Source organism: Panthera onca, chromosome Y, assembly GCF_046562875.1.
Source record: "Panthera onca isolate mPanOnc1 chromosome Y, mPanOnc1 haplotype 2, whole genome shotgun sequence".
NCBI lineage: Eukaryota > Metazoa > Chordata > Mammalia > Carnivora > Felidae > Panthera > Panthera onca.
Window position 1 is genome coordinate 7,921,659 of NC_138358.1, and position 18,445 is coordinate 7,940,103.

The window sequence follows — 18,445 nt, forward strand, 5'->3', positions numbered from 1 at the left end:
GCATTTGTCCTGGGGCCCAACCTGGCTGAAAACTAGGGCAGATTCAGGACCTCCATTGGGTCACGGAAGCTTGCATTGAGATGCCAAGGAAAGAGAGCCACAACTGATACCAACCTTCCAGTACCAATGGCACCGGAACATGGCATGTGGAGAAACACCAGCTACGACTAGGTTCCCTGCCTCCTCGGCTCCTGCCCTTTCTTCAGACCCTCTCAACACTGGGCAGTCCCTTGGGTTTCAGTACCTCCCAGCTGGCTGCAACCTACAGGGCAAGGGCCAAGGGACTGACCTTTCTCAGTTCACATGTATACCCAGCTTGTGTGGGCTGCCTGGAGGCAGTCACGGCTTAGGAGGTCTGGATGTGCTCTGACCCCTGGTACTTGTGCGTTCCTTTGTGTGTTCCCCTGCAGCCCTGTGCCATCAGCAGCCTACTACGTCCCTATGGACACGCACAGCTCACGGAAACCCAGATGCACTGATACTGTGCAAGGACAGCACAGAGACAGAGAAAGAGAGATGGAGGTGCGGGAGGGAGGAAGCGTTCCCTCAAGAAAATGATCACAGGGACTCAGAGACAGACAGAGGCCAGAGGGACATGGAAGGAGGCCGAAGAAGGAGAGTAAGTCACCACTAGAGACAGCCACAGAGGGGGAGTGTGTGTGTGTGCCCGTGCCCGTGCGTGTGCGTGTGCGTGCGTATGAACGAGTGAAATTGTCTGGGACTGAGACAGGGGTGTTGCCACGATTCCTGGACTCTCGAACGCCCTCTTCCAGCAGAATGGAGGCCCGGTATTGTCAGGAATCTCAGCGTTTTCCGGAACAGGACTCCCTTCTTTGGGGCCCTAGCCCATCCTCAGGCTAGGGCCATAGGGCAGAAGGAGTGGGAACTTGAGGCATGAGGCTCCAGACTAGGCCCAGCAGGTGGAGTGTCAAGGCCCAAGGTTTTTAAATGCCTGCCGCCTCCTTCTGGAGCCCACCAGCATTTGGGAAGCACGCCCACGGCCCCGTGGCCCTTCGGACACTGAAGTGGCTGTGGCTGTGGCTGTGGCTGTGGCTGCGGTGGAGGTGGGGGAGAGGCAGAGGCAGAGGCAGTGAACTTTTTGACCATGGGTCCTTGGGGTGAAGGCGCTCCAGGCCAGACCCAGACAGTTGGCTGCTGTTCAGGAACAATCAGCTGGAGGGCAGTGGGCGTGGCTCCAGCATTTGAGCCCCTGCCTCCCCTCCCAGGTCTGGAGCAGGTTCTCTGCCTCCCCCTCCAGGGTGACCTCCCTGTTTGGTACATGCCCTTTTCCGCTTTGTCACCGACCGCAACTTTCCTGTGGGATGTCTCATATCGGAGAACTGGTGCTACAGATCTCACCTCTTGGGGGAGGAGCCCGGATGGCAGACAGCATGGAAGCTTCTTAAGTGTCTCGCGTGCATGAGATACAGCCCGACCAACACTAAACCATCCTACCCACCCAGGAAACTGACTGGAGGATTAGCACAGCAATCTGCATATCCTGAACCACCGAATTCAGCAGGTACGTGGCATGCAGAAGTGAACTTGGAGAGCGAGGAGGCATGGGAAGGGAGGTGCTTTTGTGCGCGGAGAGGCGAAGGAGACTGGGCAGGTGGAAATTTTACTAACTTTCTTTAATACTCTTCTACATTATTCTTTCCTTTTGTGTCTATATTCACAGATTCTATTTTACTCCCATCTTCTCCTTTTAGTCTACTTCAGTGTATTGATTTTTCAAATTCTCACAACATTTCCCTTTTTAATATTTTTTATTAGTATTTTCTAAATTTTTCTCCACTCCCACGTTTTTTTCTCTCCTGTGTCAAAACCACTTTCAACACCCACGTGAAACATGCCTAGAATCTAGCATCATTCATTCCATTATTCACATGTGTGTTTTTAAGTTTTTACTTTTAACATTTTATAATTTGAATATTTCATTGAATTTTCTACCTCATGAGTTCCTTTTCTCCATTCAAAATGACAAAGGGAAGGAATTCACCCAGAAAGAAAGAGCCTGAAGAAACGAGAGCCAGGGATTCAACCAACACAGACACAAGCAAGATGTCTGAAGCAGCATTTAGAAGCACGATTATGAGAATACTAGCTGCAGTCCAATGTAGATTAGAGTCCCTTTGTGCAGAGACAAAATGCAGTAAAAACTGGCCAGAATGAAATTAAAAATGATATAACTGAGCTGCAATGACGGATGGATGCAGCGGTGTCAAGGATGGATGAGACAGAACAGAGAATCAGCGATTCAGAGGACCAACTTAAGGAGACTATGGAAGCAGCAAAATCGAGGGAGATTAAGGAAAAGAGCACGATTGAAGAATTGGAGAAATCAGTGACTCATGCAGAACGAAAAACAACATCAGAATCATAGGGGTCCCGAAGAGGAAGAGAGAGAAAAAGGGGTAGAAAGGTTATGTGAGCAAATCATAGTGGGAAATGTTGCTAACCTGGGGAAAGACACACCATCAAAATCCGGGAAGCACCGAGGACCCCATCAGATTCAACAAAAACTGACCCTCAGCAAGGCATATCATATTCAAACTCACAAAGTACTCAGGCAAAGAGAATCATGAAGGCAGCAAGGGAAACAAGTCCCTAAACTACAAGAGAAGACAGATCAGGTTTGCAGCAGACCTATCCAGAGAAACTTGGCAGGCCTGAAAGGAGTGGTAGGATACGTTCAAAGTGCTGAATTAGAAACATCCACAGTGAAGAATTCTTTATCCAGCAAGGCTGTCATTCAAAATAGAAACAGAGGAAAAAGGTTCCCAGATACACAAAATTTAAAGGAGTTTGTGACCGCTAAATCACACCTGCACGCAATTTTAAGGGGGGACACTCAGAGGGAAATTGATATCTATATATCTATCTATCTATCTATCTATCTATCTATCTATCTATCTTTATAATTATATTTATATATACAAATAGATATAGAATTATATATATAGATGTATATAGACATATACATATCGATATAGATATTGATATATAGATACAGTTAATACAATACATACGCATACATATACATATACATACACATACACATACACATACACATACACATACACATACAGATGGAGATGGAGACGTAGATATAGATATAAAGATATATAGATATGTTTTCCTCCAACTCTTCAAACAAGATAATGGCCATAAAATCGTGTCTTTCAGTACTACTTTAAACGTCAGTGGACTGAATGCTCCAATCAAAAAACATAGGGGAACAGAATGGATGAGAAAACAAGTTCCATCGATATGCTGTTTACCAGAGACCCACTTTAGATGTGAAAACAACTTCAGAGTGAAAAGAAGGGGATGGAGAATCATCTGTCATGCTACCCGTCAACAAAACAAAGCCAAAGTAGCCATACTTCTATCAGACAATCTAGACTTTAATTTAAGACTGTGTCAAGTGATACACAAGGGCATGATGTCATAATTCAGGGGTCTATCCACCAAGAAGACCTAGCAAATGGATACATTTATGTGGCGTATTTGAGAGCAACCAAATATACAAACCAATTAAACGCAAACATAAGGAACCTCATTCTTAGTAATGCCATCATAGGAGGAGACTTCTATGCACTCACTCACTGCAACAGACAGATCATGTAAACGAAAAATCAACAAGCAAACGGGGGCTTTGAATGACACACTGGACAAGATGGGCTTCACAGATATGTTCAGAACATTTCATAGTAAAGCAGCAGAATATACATTCTTCTCCGGTGCTCATGGAATATTCTCCTCTATAGATCATATGCTGGGGAAAACAGTCATCCCTAAGGAAGTTCAAAGAGATCGAGGTCACACCGTGCATATTTTCAGACCACAACACTAAGAGACTCGAAATCAACTACAAGAAACAATTTGGAAAGGTAACAAATACTGGGAGACTGAAGAACATCCTACTAAAGATTGAATGGGCTAAGCAAGGGTTGAAAGAGAATATAAAAAGTATACGGAAGTCAATGAAAATGTATATGGAAGTCAGTGATAACACCACAACCCAAAACCTCTGGGACGCACCAGGGTCGGTTATAAGAGGACCTATCTAGCAAGTCAGGTCTTCCTAAAGAAGAAAGAAAGATCTCAGAGACACAACCTCACCTTACGCCTTAAGAGGCTGTAAAAAGAACACCATACGAAACCCAAAACATTCAGGAGACAGAAAATAACAATGATTAACGGAAATTAATGCTATTGAAACCAAAAATCAAACAAAACAAAAACAAAAACAACCTCAAACACACAAACAAACAAAGAAACAAACCAAAATAGGAGAACAGATCAATGAGCCCAGAAGCTGCTTCTTTGAAGGAATTAACAAAATTGATAAGCCAGTCATCAGTTTGATGAAAAAGAAAAAGGAAAGGGCCCAAATAAAGAAACGCAAGAATGAAAGAGGAGACATCACAACCAACACAGCAGAAAGGCAAACAATAAGAAGAGAATATGAGGAGCAATTATTTGCCAATACAATGGGCAATCTGGAAGAAATGGACAAATTCCTAGAAACATATACACTACCAAAGCTGAAAGAGGAAGAAAAGGAAAATTTGAACAGACCCATCACCAGTAAAGAAATCAAATTAGTAATCCAAAACCTGCCGAAGGAAGAAGACTGCAGGGCCAGATGGCTTTCCAGGGGAGTGCCAGCAAACATTTAAGGAAGAGTTAACACTTATTCTCTTGAAGCTGTTCTCACAATAGAAATGGAAGGAAAACTTCCAAGCTCTTTCTATGAAGCCAGCGTTACCTTGATTCCAAAACCGGAAAGAGACCCCACTGAAAAGGAGAACTATAGGCCAATTTCCCTGATGCACATGGATGCAAAACTCCTCAACAAGATATTAGACCCTCGGATCCAACAATACATGAAAATGTTATTCACCACGACCCAGTGGGATTTGTACCTGGGACGCAGGGCTGGTTCAACATCTGCAAAACAATCAACGGGATTCCTCACATCAATAAAAGAAAGGACGAGAACCACAGGATCCTCTCAATCGATGCAGACAGAGTGATGGACAAAATACAGCATCCTTTCCTGGTAAAACCCCTCAAGAAAGTAGGGATAGAAGGAGCACACATCGAGATCATAAAGCCATGTATGAACGACCCAACGTGAATATCATCTCAAGGAGCAAAAGCTCTCAGCTCAAGTCACGAACGAGACAGGAATGTCCACCGCCTCCACTGTTATTCAACACAGTACTGGAAGTCTTAGCCTCGGGCCTCTTCATCCTTCTGCTCCCCCTCTGCAGCTACTGCTCTTCCAGCCCTGGCTCTACCTTTCCTCCTCCTCCTCTTCTTCCCTCTGCTCACGTCCTCCTCAATTTCCTCCCCAGCTACTACTGCTCTTCGACTCGTGCTCCTCCTCTTGCTCGTCCTGGACTTCCTCCTCCTCCACTTCTTCCCTCGCCTGCACCCGATCATTCACTCGTCTTCCTCCTCCTCCTACTCCTCCCAGTCCTCTTCCTCCATCTGATCCTCCTCGTCCTTCACCTCTTCCTCCTCCTCCAACTCTTCCTCCTAGGACTCTTCCTCCTTCTCCAGGTCCTCTCCTGCTACCGCCCTTCCTGCCCTACCTCTGACCTTTCACCTCTTCTTCCCTCTGCTCTCGTCCTAGTCGACTCCGTCCTCCAGCTGCTCCTGCTCCTCTGGCCCGTAATCCGCCTCTTCCTGGTGCTGGACATCATCCTCTTCCATTTGTCCTTCTCCTGCACCCAGTCATTCACTGCTCCTTCTCCTCCTCCTCTTCTTCTAACCCCACCCAATCCTCTTCCTCCAACTCCTCCTGCTCCTCCTCTCCCTCCACCTCTTCCTCCTCGGGCTCTTCCTCCTTCTGCTCCTACACTTCTACTCATGCTCTGGAGCCCTGGCTCTATCTTTTCTCCCCACCCTCTTCCCTCTGCTCTCGTCCTCCTCAACATCCTCCCCCAGCTGCTCCTGCTCCTTTGGCTCGTGCTCCTCCTCATCCTGGACATCCTCCTCCTCCACTTGTTCCCTCTCCTGCACCCAATCATTCACCCTTCTCTTCCAGCTCTAACTCCTCCCAATCCTCTTCCTCCAACTCCTCCTCATCCTCCTACTCCTCCTCGTCCTCTTCCTCCTCCAATGCTTCCTCTGGACATCCTTCTATTCTCCAGGCACATCTTTGTCCCTTAAGACTACCACAATCTCCTCTAAGGACGGGAGCAATAGATCTCGCACTGCCCCCAAGTCATCCGCAATGAGCACCGGACCCTGGGGATGGGCTCTCACAAGCCTTTGTGTCCCTGCAAAAGGAGCCTGGCAACCTCCCAGGCCTCCCGGGGAGACTCGGTAGTGGGAACCTGGGAGCAGCGACGGGATGCCCGGTGCAGCGACACCCAAGGGATGGTCATATCGTGCTCTGTCTTTTCAACAACACCTACGGCAGTATCGGACCTAGAGGCCGGGACCCAACGGGCCTCACACGCGACCCCTGACCAGCCAGCCTTGTGTCGGCAGCGCCATCCAGGAGGGAGCACACCGACACATATGCCAGGCCTGGGACCCCAAGGCTCTTCGATCACCCCCTAGGCGGATAAAGTCAGGCCTAGGTTACTGCATGGGACCTGATGCATCCGTACAGTCGTCCCCAGTTCCTTGTAGGACAGGTCGGACATCCTCCACTGGGCCATGGGGTCTCCATGCTGTCAGCTGGCAGCAGCCAACACATGACCAGCGGTACTGGGACACCGTCAAGCCTTTCCTCTCATGCTGGACGGTGGCCGCGTGTTTACCGAAAGCCCTGTATGGGGGCAACGGGCTGCGGGGAAGGCAGGTAGGTGGGTGGCCAGGCACAGACGAGACCACCCGCTGTGATCCCGCAGGGTCACTGGGACTTCACTTCCATCTGGCCCACACGCAAATTCTAGGGATGGGGCTTTGGGGGCAGGGCAGAAGCCTTGCAGCTTCAGCGTCAAGGAGCTGGGCACACACACCTGTGGGCACAGCCGGCAGCAGACTGGGACCAGTGTTCCTCCCTAGGCCCCTTTGACCCTCCACCACCTGAGAAGAATACTGGAGGGGCTGTACGGCTTTAGACTCCCCAAAGCGCACACACAGTGGGCCATGTGCTGCCCACTGTGGTTTGGGGCAGGGCGGGGGGAGCCCGGTCAGAATCCTGACCACAATGTCCACAGCATCCTCTGTCGACATGCAACCGCTGAGACACTGAGAAAGGAACCCAGTTCCCCATTTACATGAGGCCAGGAGTCGACTAAGCCTGAGGCTAATCAGGGTCACCCGCACAGGGACTGAGAGGCGCATTCTGGCACCACTTACATGCAAGGGGAACACAGTTCTGGGACACACCTTGACATGTCCCCAGCCCAGCTGCAGCGACAGTGGTGATCTTGTGCTGCGGGGAGAGGTGTTGCTGGCAAGGAACTGTCCCCTCAGAGAGCAGCTGGCAGGCTGCTCACCTGCCCATCCACACATGGATCACCAACACCACCCTGCTATGGCACCCCTGGGGGACTCAAGTCACCTGAGGTCTAGGGTCCCAGCTCCTCCCTTTCCCTGGGCCTGGTGCACAGGAAGCAGAGAGGAGAGCCCCAAGGAAGAGCTGACTGGTGACAAAACATGGCTCGTCTGCCAAGAGCAGAGATTTTTGCTAGACGGCTCCCTCCAGGGAAATACCTACGCCCTCTGCACACCACGTAGCCTGACAGGTTGGGTTCCCTAGCTACCCTGTGCACAAAGCCTGGGCACACCATGTAGCCCCTACGTATTTGCTACTGTCGGCCCACCAGAGCCACTCACACACACACACACACACACACACACACACACACACACACACACACTCACTCCCACATAGACACACACTAACACACACGCAAGCACACTCACTCACAAGTGGTCCACTGGCCACTGGACACAGGCTTTCCTCCCCTCGGCCCCCCTCTTGACCTTGCACCAATCTCCCTTTTGCATCCTGACTTGAGCCCCCTGGCACAGCAACGATTGCACCCATCCCAGCGATTACCATCAGGACTCAGGAGGGAAGGGACTGCACTCTTGTATTCTGGCACCTGACCGTCCCACATAAGCACCTCATTCACACAGACCGCTGTGTCTCTCCTTGTCTCTCCAGTGGCCTAACCACCCACTCCTGCACAGACAGAGACACACCGCTACGCAATCGCACAAACATATGCACGCTCACACTGCCGGCACCACCACGGATCTCAGGCCCAGTTTGCCACAGACGCCCACACACACTCGCACGAACTCACGCTGGATCTCTGCCCTCGTGCGTACTCTCTCCATGAATTCCCACTCATAAGCCTCGCTGCTGCCCACAACCCACACCTGCCCCTCCCCCTGACACATCTCCCATCCTGAGCCACTGTCTGAGGACAGGGCTCGGGGTCAAAGGAGCCCCGGGTGTGGGAGGCAGCAGCAAGGTATACTGGCATCGACTATGAGAAGCCTGCCTGCTCCTGAGTTGTCCGGGGACATGTGGTCTTCGCTCTGATCCTGACTGGAGGCTTTGCTGACTGGATTCTATCTCACCAAGGACACAGCACCCCTCTGGGATCAAGGGTCCTGGCTGAAACCCCCCGAGTCCTGGCCACACTGTACCAGGACCCAATGGACCAATTTGGTCCCACTGTGCAATCCCCTTCCCTGCCTTTCGGCTCTGGCCTATACAATAAATCTCCAAATAACAGGTCTGTCTCTTCCTCCTCCTCCTTCCAGGCTCTTCCTGCCCAAGAAGGCAGGCCTCTGTGCACATGGCAACACCGGCCCCACCCCAGTACTGCACCTCTCCCGCACACACAGAATCACCCGGGCAGCGGCAGGACAGTCACACTCAGGTCCCTTCCTCATCGTCCCTCCTCAGGTCCCCATACACACACACACACACACACACACACACACACACACCAAAAACAGAAGGGTTTTTAGCTTCCTGTATGTGTCCACATAAACATCGTGGAAACTCTTCAAGGCTGCCACACGTTATCTCTTCCTCAATTCTCTCCGGGGCACGTAGAAGACAGGAGACTCATCCACCCATCTCTTCCAGCACTGGTGGCGTCCTCCATTGTTTCTGCATGGGCAAAGATAGAAGCTCTGCACGATTCACGCCCACACAGATGCAGAGCACCTGACGCATGTGGGCACACGCAGACACATTTGCGTACACGCGCACACACGCGCCCCCACGCAACAGACACCAAGAATGATACGGGATATTTGCAAATACATCCCAGATGGTGTCACTCTTGTGCCTCGCCCTTTTGCGATCCCCCTTGCTTTCTCACCCAGGGATTCATTTCCAGCCCCCAATGGCCTTGGACCAGTTCTAAGAATGGCTGTCGGGGTGCGGGAGGACATGGCGTGGTGGGGCACATGGAAGGAAGTGCGAGATTCTCACCACAGTGGCGCCTGGGGACACGGCAGCTCCTGACCCAAAGACTGGCAGGCAAATCCAGACTGAAGGAGCAGGGGGAAGCCCGGGACAGGGCGGACATCCACGGGGAGCATTTGTGGTGAAGCACTGCTCCTCCCGAGTTGCTCTCCAAAGCCCCAGCCCACAGCACGACTGCATTTGGTTTGCAGGCTTCGACCCTCTGTGTGTTTGCAGCTGAGTCTCTGCAGGTCCCCTGTCATCCTCCCACCCTCTCCCCATGCTACCTGTGTCCCTGTGTCGGCGGACCTTCCATTTCCAAGCCAATGTGTGGCCCACGTTCCCTTGCCCATACAACACGCAGGTCAACACACCGCATACTGGGGTTCTCACCGACACGTGAGCACGTCAGATCACTGTCTTCTGGTCCCTTCCTCCCTCAGGTAGTACTGCAGGGGATTGGGCCACAGGTCCTCGATGATGATCTGGAAGAGGACACAGGCCGGCGCCACATTGGGCATAGCCCACTCTCCTCTCTGGCCGGGGGCCACCCACATCCCCACTGCTGACGAAGGCCTCAGGGGCCCCACCTCGGCAATCCTGTTCGCCCCTGGGCAGCTGTGCTCACACAGCCAGTTGAACAAGTTAAGGCTGGTGGGGTCATGCCTGCGACTGGGAGCTCCACGTTCATCATCCCAGAACCACTGGACTGGAGTGGAACGCGATGTCCTGTAGCCTGCAGGAAGAGAGGATTTGAGGAGCAAGCTGATGGCCTCCTCCCCACCCACCTGCCCCTCCCCCTCCCCCTCCCTCCTGCCCCTGATTCATGCTCCTCATCCCCCTGCCCCGCACCATCATGGGACCCACACCCTACCAGCAAAGCTCAGCTGATACTCCTTAATGATCACTGGGTTCCGGAAGTACGGGTTGGCCCCAAAGAAAAACATCACTCTGCAGCGGTACTTGGGATGGCCCACTTCTTCCACCTGCCGTGAGCAATGGGACAGGAGGGGGCAAGTGTCCTCCCTCGGGGTCCTGAGCTACTTGCCTGGCTGTGAGGGTGAGCACCTTTGCCTCACCCTCTCCTGCCCAAATCCCACCCCCGACGGGACGGCCCCCAGCCACAGCCTCCCCGGTCTCACCTCCAAGTCGACCACGTAGCTGAGCACGTCTTTGTCCTGGGCACCGATCATGGCCGACAACTGGGGGTGATTCAGAATCTGTGCTGTGTCAAGGAGCTGTGCCTTCAGATGCTGTGGAAACAGACACAGCCCCCCTCCAACCCTCCCAGGCTAAGAGCAAGGGACTAGATCACGGCATGTGCAGAAAGACCAGGAAACACTAGTCCCCACACTCCTCAGCCTCTGCAGATGCATCAGACCCCATCGACACTGGGCAGTCCGTTGGCTTCCTGTACCTCCCACGCTGTCTGCACACAGCAGGGAGAGACTCCACTGCCTGCACGCCTCACAGTTCCTTCCTATATCTGACCTGTGTGGGCTGCCAGCAGCCCATCATAGCTTGTGATGTCGGCATGTGCTCTGACCCCTCCTCACGGCTGGGTTTCTTGGCATATTCCCGTGAAGACCTATGTTGTCACCAGCCTCCTGAGTCCAGATGGAATAACATGGCTTACAGGAACCCGACTGCACACTTACGCTGCAAGCAGAGGGTGTGGGAGGGAGAAAGAGATCGAGAAGCACGGACGAGGAGGGCCGAGGAGGGAAAAGGATTAGACACAGTGACACGGCCAGTCCGGAGAGAAAGACATGGGTGGGACCGAGCCGGAGCCTGAGGACAGAGAGGGAAGCAGGGGTGGAGATACCAGGAGAGAATCCTCTGTGTGTGTGTGTGTGTGTGTGTGTGTGTGTGTGTGTGTGTGTGTGTGTCAGGGTCTGAGGAGGCAGCTTGTACCCCATTCGGAGTGGGTCTCAGTCGTCCTACTGTCTGGCAAAGGGGCGTGGCGTGGTTCCACTAAAGGTCACGAGTGTGTGTCTGAAATGCTCTCTTTTGAAGGAACTGCTAGGAAACGTGCACAGCCTGTGAATGTGAAGGTGGGTGTGCGGCCTGCGTAACTCTCCCATTTTGCAGCGAAATATTTCCTTGCCTTATCTGCTCTGAGTGAAGGCTGCTTTGTGCTACCCTAGCTCTGGTAGCATGGGGACACATGGCTCGTGTCTGCAAGTAATATTTGAGACCAGCCTGCAGGCCAACGTTGGCGGAGACCTAGAGGAAACAGACCCAGTCACCAAGTCCCCCCATCCCCAACAACCGCCCCTGTCCAAGGCCTTACACTGGATCCCAGACCACACCAACCCAGGGCCAGGGACCATTCCCCAGCTCTCCTCTCTGGGGGCCATCGCCCTGAGGCACCCTGCTCTCAGTGCCCAGCCCTCCTGCACAACAGCCCCCGCCATCACCCACCAGCACAAGGAAGGATACCGCCTGGGCCCAGAAGCCAGGGATGTGCTTGATGATGGCCCTTCTGTGATCCAGGTAAGAAATCTGCCTCCGAAGAATCCTGCGCTTCAGCCGCCATAAGGCCCTGGAATCCTGGGCATTCCCAGCGCTGATCTCCAGCTGAAGACGCTCCAGTGCTGCCAGCGGGTCCTGGGCTGAGGCAGGACGCAGCGCTGGCTCTTGCTCCTGCAGCGGCTGGGAGAGCTGGGGCCCCTCCTCCGCCTCTGCATCTGCCTCGCGCTTCTCCTCTTGCTCCTGAAACTCCTCCTGCTGCTGTCTCTCAACTTCCACCTCCTCCTCCTCGTGCATGTCCTCTGCTTCTGGCTTGGCTTCCTCAGAATTCTCCTCTCCAGCCACCTCATCCTTGGTCGCCTCGCCGTCCTCTTCCTCCTCCCCGATCACCACCTCAGCCGCCACCATTCCGTCATCCAATATCAGCACCAATTCCTCCGCTGGGCTTGCCACCTGTATCTCACACCCGGCCTGGGCTTCCTGCACAGGATGGGCGCTTGCCGCCCCTGAACCTGGGGACTGCGGCCAGCCCACGCCCTCCAGCGCCCCTGCATTCCCGCGGGGCCGGGACTCTCCACCTTTCGCATCCGGGACGATCAGGGCCCAGGGTCGGCGGGAATCTCCGCTTTGTCCGGACCGCGACACGCTGGCCATGACGCTCGGCCCCGGCCCCAGTGTAGCTAGGGCAGCCTCAGGACAAGGACAGGAAACGGCAGCAGGTGGGGGGAGCCTTGGCCGCAAGACCATGAGCTCCCTGAAGCCTCCCGCCGCAGCCCGCCAAAGTTGAGCGCAGGCGCACAGGCTCTGGGATTTGAGGACTCCGCATTGGCTGTGGCTGCTGTGGAGGAGGGGCCGAGACAGAGGCAGTGAAGAGTGTGCGCATGCGGCCTGGGGGCGAAGTGGTTCCAGGGCAGGTCAGGCCAGCTGGCCAGGTTCGGGGAGCAATCAGTTGCAAGACAGCAAGACAGGGTGCTGGCCGCCAGCAAGCGCGCGCCAATGGCCGGTCCAGGCTCTGGAGCGAGTGCCAAGGTGCCAGCGTGGCCCCCGTTTGCCGCATGTCCTCTTCAGCGCTGTCACCTTCCAGGCTTCACTTGCGAGGTCCCCGGTATCGCGCAGTGTGTGGTCGCTTGTACACCCTTTCCCCAGAGGCCTCACTACGGGCACCAGAGCGTTCAGCACAGGATCGTCCACGCCGTGAGCCACTCACTGCTCCGTCCCTTGCCCCTTCTTCATGAAGCTGGGGCAAAGCCTGGAGAAGTCCTTAGTGTCACGCCTACCGGGGCCACATGGCCGTCCGCACGGTATCTCCTCCTTGGCCGTCAGGCTGAGGGCGGCGGTAAGGTGGGTGCCCACCCAGAACCAGTGACACCCACCCTAGACCCACCCCACCGCCATGTCCTTGCAAGAAAACAGCTCAGTAGACCTCACTGCACTGCAATTCAGAGCAAAGAACAACCCCCAGAGCACCATCTGCCACTGGTGCCCTACTGATCTCCGTACAGAGCGCCAGGGAGATGGGGTAGTAGTAGGATTTAGCAGCTTGCTCCGGTCCTGAAATCTAACCTTCCACTAAAAGGAGGACGACTCCAACCACGCAGGGCACGTAGGGGCCCTTCACCGAGAATTGCAGACTTGTCTGTGTCTGTCTCTGAGAAAGCCCTGTGCCTGCTTTCACTAGTACACGCGAAAGCAGACGAGTTCCCTTCCCATTTCCCAGGCACCAACAAGAATTCTGAAGAAGCATGCACCCAGACACAGAAGGTCCACTGAGAGAGACAGCGAAAAAGAGACACACAGAGAGACAGAGCTATAGAGGGAGAGAGAGAGACACGTGCAAGCAGAGCAGATGAAGGAAGGATGAGTGGAGGGGAAGACCGGCCTGGAGAGGGAGAGTCCGGGGAGATTGGTGGGAGAGACGGGGAGGAGGAGCAAGACAAGAAGAGACAGAGGGGCACCTATTACAAGGAAGACAGGCGGAGACAGGGGGAGGCATTAGTGATGGAGAGGAGGGAGACGAAGACAAAGAGAGCTGGAAGGAAAGTGGGAGGGAGGGACAGGAAGAAGACAAGGGAGGGGGAGGTAAGGAGAGGGTAGGAGGAAGGAGAGCAGGGGCAGCCGAGGCGGAGACAGGTGGGCTGACTCTGAAGACAGGGCAACTGCAGTGTGCACTTTCACCTGGTGAAATTCACCTGTGCAATTTGCACAGAGACGAATGCTCTACAGTGGTCAGCCCTCAGCACAAAAGGCACCGCTCCCACCTGGACCTTAAGGGCAGTCTGAAACGATCGCTGAACGAGAAGGAAGCTGCAATGAGGTCATTCGGGGTGAGGAAGAGGGCACCGCAGGGAAGAAAACAAGGACCCGTTCCCCACAGGGCTGCTGGAAGCCCTGCACTTACCAGCAGGAGACAGGAAACGGGACTGCCGGAAAGACACAGCAGAGATTTAGGCACAGCACATGCGGGAAGAAATCACGTCCCAAAGCTCGGCAAATTCAAGCAAAAGCAGAGGCTGCACATCCATGAATGTCAATGCTTTCCGAGTGGAACCAACGAAGTTCTCACAGATGCCCAGGAAATGTGCTCAACTCTGAGGCCCCCTCGCCTCTGGCAAGCTTCTCATCCAAAGCGACTCATCACAGAGAAAGGGTGGACCGTGAGCAAAAGAGCCAAGGTCTCCTTCGGATCCCCGGACGCAGACAGGTGATCCGCCCAGTAATTTCAAGCCAACGTATGGTGATAAAGGTTACCTTCCACCACAGTGATGGAGGAAACTCGCACCCGAGGGGAGGACAATGAGTGAGAACCGCATCCCAGGCTGTAAGCTAAGGACAGACCATCAAGCTGTATTGGAAGGTCACGAGACCGTGACTCAAATGTCTGTACAGACACAGAGCGTCTGCAGAAGCACGAGGGCTGGATCGTTGTAAGCAGGTAGCAGGATTTCTAAGTCTGGGCTGCCTGTATGATACGAAAGGCTAACACGTGCAAGCAGAGCTATGCCCATGTGATGCGGATCAGCCTCCTGAGGCGGTACTTTGTACCCTGTGGAGGACCTGGGAGACGCATGCAGGCGGGCTCCTTGTGCACCTCTGCCACCAGGCACACCATGTGGGAAATGTAGGGCCAAAGGGTTTGCCGCCGGGCTTAGTGTGGCTCACCCTTCTGCGGGTGCATTGAGCATCAGTGCAGAAAGCACTGGGCTCACTGAAAGAAGCCAGCCCCTGACAGAAGCACAGTGGTGGTGAGCCCTGCCTGATGGATTCCTGAGGAGACTAAAGGAGTTAAAGGCATGCAGTCCACCAGAGAGTAGAGTGGTGCTAATCAGGGGAGGGTGCGATGAGGAGGTGTCGGGGCTCGGGTGTGAAGATGCAGTCATGCCATGTGCATGAGTTCTGGAGATCTAACTTGCACAGGGCAGCCGTAAGCAATGCTTCACCGCCTCGTCAGATTTCTCAGAGGCAAGTGCTCTCACCACAAACAAAGAGGGGTCGCTGAGAAATGTCCCGGCGAAGGTGGCTGGACGGAGCGCTTGCACGTGAAGGATACGGGCACATCCGTCACTGCCCGTTGTGTCCCTCAGGCACGCACTAGTCCTGGTGGACTAAGCTGAGCTCAGAACCCAGCAGTCAAAGGTGTCAGCCTCGTTCCTGCAGACATGAATCAGACTCCCAGGTAGGACGTAATGGACAAATTAGGGACCAGAACACACAGGAGGCACACGGAAACGAGACACACACTGGCAGGGGGAAGTCTCTCCCAGCCAGGAACATGCCACGTGGCAAAAGAGTAAGTGGGAAAACGTTGCCGGTCCGCTTTTCACAATTTACGCCTGCATCTGCAACGTGCAGGCCAGTGACGTTTGAGCCCCTCGGGCGCAAAGGGTTTGAAAACAGAAGGACAGAAAATAGAGGTGTGACGGAATGCTCACAGCAAGCCAGCTGCATTTGGGGACATTAACTGGCTGGCAGTGAGTGCATGGCCAATCCTCTGACGAAGGTCCTACAGGCACGGAAGGATTTCTGGCTCCTGGAACATAGAACAGAACACGCAGAAGCCCCTCCACCTGACAGCAGGACAGCAATTGGATCTGTCAGTGGAAGAAAGGGTTTGAATGCAGAGGGAAGCACACTCAAGCGCAGAAGCATACACCAAAGACAAGACAGGCCACCAGAGCCACAGCTGACCCAACACACAGGTGTGCAGAGACGAAGGCGGTTACACGGGTACAGCTGTGCCCACTTAGGCCAGGCAAGGAGGCATCACCAGAGAGGTGTCGGCACAGGCAAAGCCAGGAAAAGACACAAACACGCCAGGGCTCACTCAGGGAGACAGAGGAGCACAGGCAATGCGAGACATTTCCTGTGAACAGAGAACAACGGGACGATCCCGACAGGCCAATGAGACACGCGTGGTTCAGAGACATGGAAGTCAGAAGGCTCCTGAATTGCTGAGGGTGTCCTCTCTCGAGGGACAGCACTCTGGAGCCCACACACGCTGATGTTGGGGTGGAAGAGGCCGCTGGGCAGCAGATACAGTTGTGCAGGGGGTTTAGCAGCTCCTGGACCCTAGGGCTCCCCGGGGAGAGCTGCGGATACGGGAGGACACCCGGGGATGCCGGGTGTGCAGCATGAGGGCTGTAATCCCTCGGACACAGAGCACCGAGGCCTCTGCCCACGGACCTCAAGTGTCCACACTTGAGGGTTTGGCTCTGGGTGCCGTGAGTGTATTCCACACCCACACTTTGTCCGTACCTTGTCTTTGGGACAGGCCGGGCGCAAACGTCACCCTGGCCCCTAAGGAGGTATTGGCTGGAGATATTAACATGTGGGGGACCCTGTGTTCACCTGTCCCGTAAAGTGTTCCTGCTCGGCAAGACCTATCAAGTAACGGCCTGCTTGTGCAGAAAGATGCCCCAAAGGGCCCAGCCTCATGACCACTGAGGCCGTATTCCCACTGCACAATCACTGGCCATACTTTCTTTGGATGTTCACACCCAAAGACTCGGGTCAGCACTGGGAGCTTTTCCAGGGTACCCTGACATTTACCCATCAAGCAGCTGAGAAGACGTGCCTCTCCAGCCAGCGTGCAGACAGCAGCGAGAGAAAGGCCTGCCTTCCCTTCTAGAGAGTGCGACAGCCTCTGCCCTGGAAGAGGTAAGGCTTGGTCGCACAGATCCTCAACTCCACAGCGTGCTCACACCCCGCTGACCATGTTGTCTGCATATGATAGGGGCAAGAGGCCTCCATGCATTGGGACTGCCCACGCCTTCTCTGGAATAGACCCACTGCAGAGAAGGCTCTTGTACTGCAGAGCTGTGCAGTGGGGATCCTGGGGAGCTTGGGCAGCTTGGGAGACAGGAATATTAGTGTCGGGAGGTCAGTCTCAGGCACGCTGTGCTGGGGGCCGTGGTACATGGGGATACAGAAGAGCCTGCGATGGACAAGGCTGAACTCTGTCTACTGCACTGCTCGCACGGTGGAGCTTTTGCCCCATCCCTAGCACAGACATCTCTGGCAAGCAGCCATCTGCTGTGTAAGGAGTATCCCAGCACTCACGTCTTCGCAGGTGAGGCTCGTCCCAGTCCTTTCTAAGCCCCAGGCCTGCCGGGGACCTCTGCACAGAATGCTAAGGCCTCACAAGTCCATCGTTCCCTATGTGGCCGAGGCAGCCTTTGTCCTGGCACTCAGGCAAAGGAACACAGGCTGCCTGGGACGAGGCGACCTCCCTGAGCGCCTGCTGGTGTTTGCACTTGGGAGTCTTCTCACAAGTCTCACATGGCGTGTTGGACACACGGCTTAAGCCTGTGGACACAGAGGAAGAGCATCACCCGACTCATCACGGCTGATGATGAGAGGGCAGAGGGCACACGGGAGAGGCTGGCGTGTTCGTGCCCTTGAAGAGCCCCACCTCCCCGCGACCCTCCCCTCTGTTGGCTTGCAATCTGGGCCACCCATTCGTAACCAGAGGTCTTTTCAGAAACAGCAAAGTTCACACAAGTGAAGCGGTGTTTGGGAGGCTCAGCTTCAGGAAGTGGAACCAGCAAAGTTGGCTGTGATTTTGGAGTTGCGTGAGACTGTAGTGGGCTGTTTTCTCTGCAGTGTGTATGTTGTCCCTGTCAACTCTGCCTGAAGCAGAACTTCTTCGGTCTTACCCACCCACTCTGCCTCTGGTCCCTCGGTTCCTTCCCCTGGACACCAATCTTACAACCTGCTCACAATCCCTCAAATATGTGTGGCTGGTCCTGAGATCCTGACCTTGTCCACAAGACAGTCTGCATTGGTAGACGTCTGAAAACCAGAGGGTAATCAACCCTGGGAATTCCTCCCTGTGTGGCGGTTCAGTCAACATGACTGAGGGTGTCCCCATGCGGGATTCTGGGGGCACCATCATGGACATGCCCAAACCCTGAATATTGGACATCCCTGGCCTGTGCTGGCCTCTCCGTTTCCTTGAATTTCCTCATTTTCACAGGAAAGCTATGAACCTGGGCACTGGCCTTTCTCTCAGGTTTGTGCCCTGGCCTCCCTCACCCAAGTCCCCATTGCTTCAATCTTACTGACCTC

The 18,445-nt window shown here is 54.1% G+C and overlaps 1 protein-coding gene across 1 annotated transcript; it reads right to left on the minus strand.

Annotated features, from left to right (window-relative positions):
• Positions 1 to 11,789: 11,789 nt before the first annotated feature.
• Positions 11,790 to 12,535, minus strand: LOC145715010 (uncharacterized). The gene is made up of 2 exons (XM_081794597.1): positions 11,838 to 12,535; positions 11,790 to 11,805 (listed from the first exon to the last, which is right to left on the minus strand). The coding sequence occupies exons 1-2, from the start codon at positions 12,533 to 12,535 to the stop codon at positions 11,790 to 11,792; spliced, it is 714 nt and encodes a 237-aa protein (XP_081650723.1).
• Positions 12,536 to 18,445: the final 5,910 nt, after the last annotated feature.

Excerpts from the sequence above, each read along its gene's own strand:
- LOC145715010 (XM_081794597.1), bottom strand. The coding sequence starts at position 12,535 with ATGGCCAGCGTGTCGCGGTCCGGACAAAGCGGAGATTCCCGCCGACCC.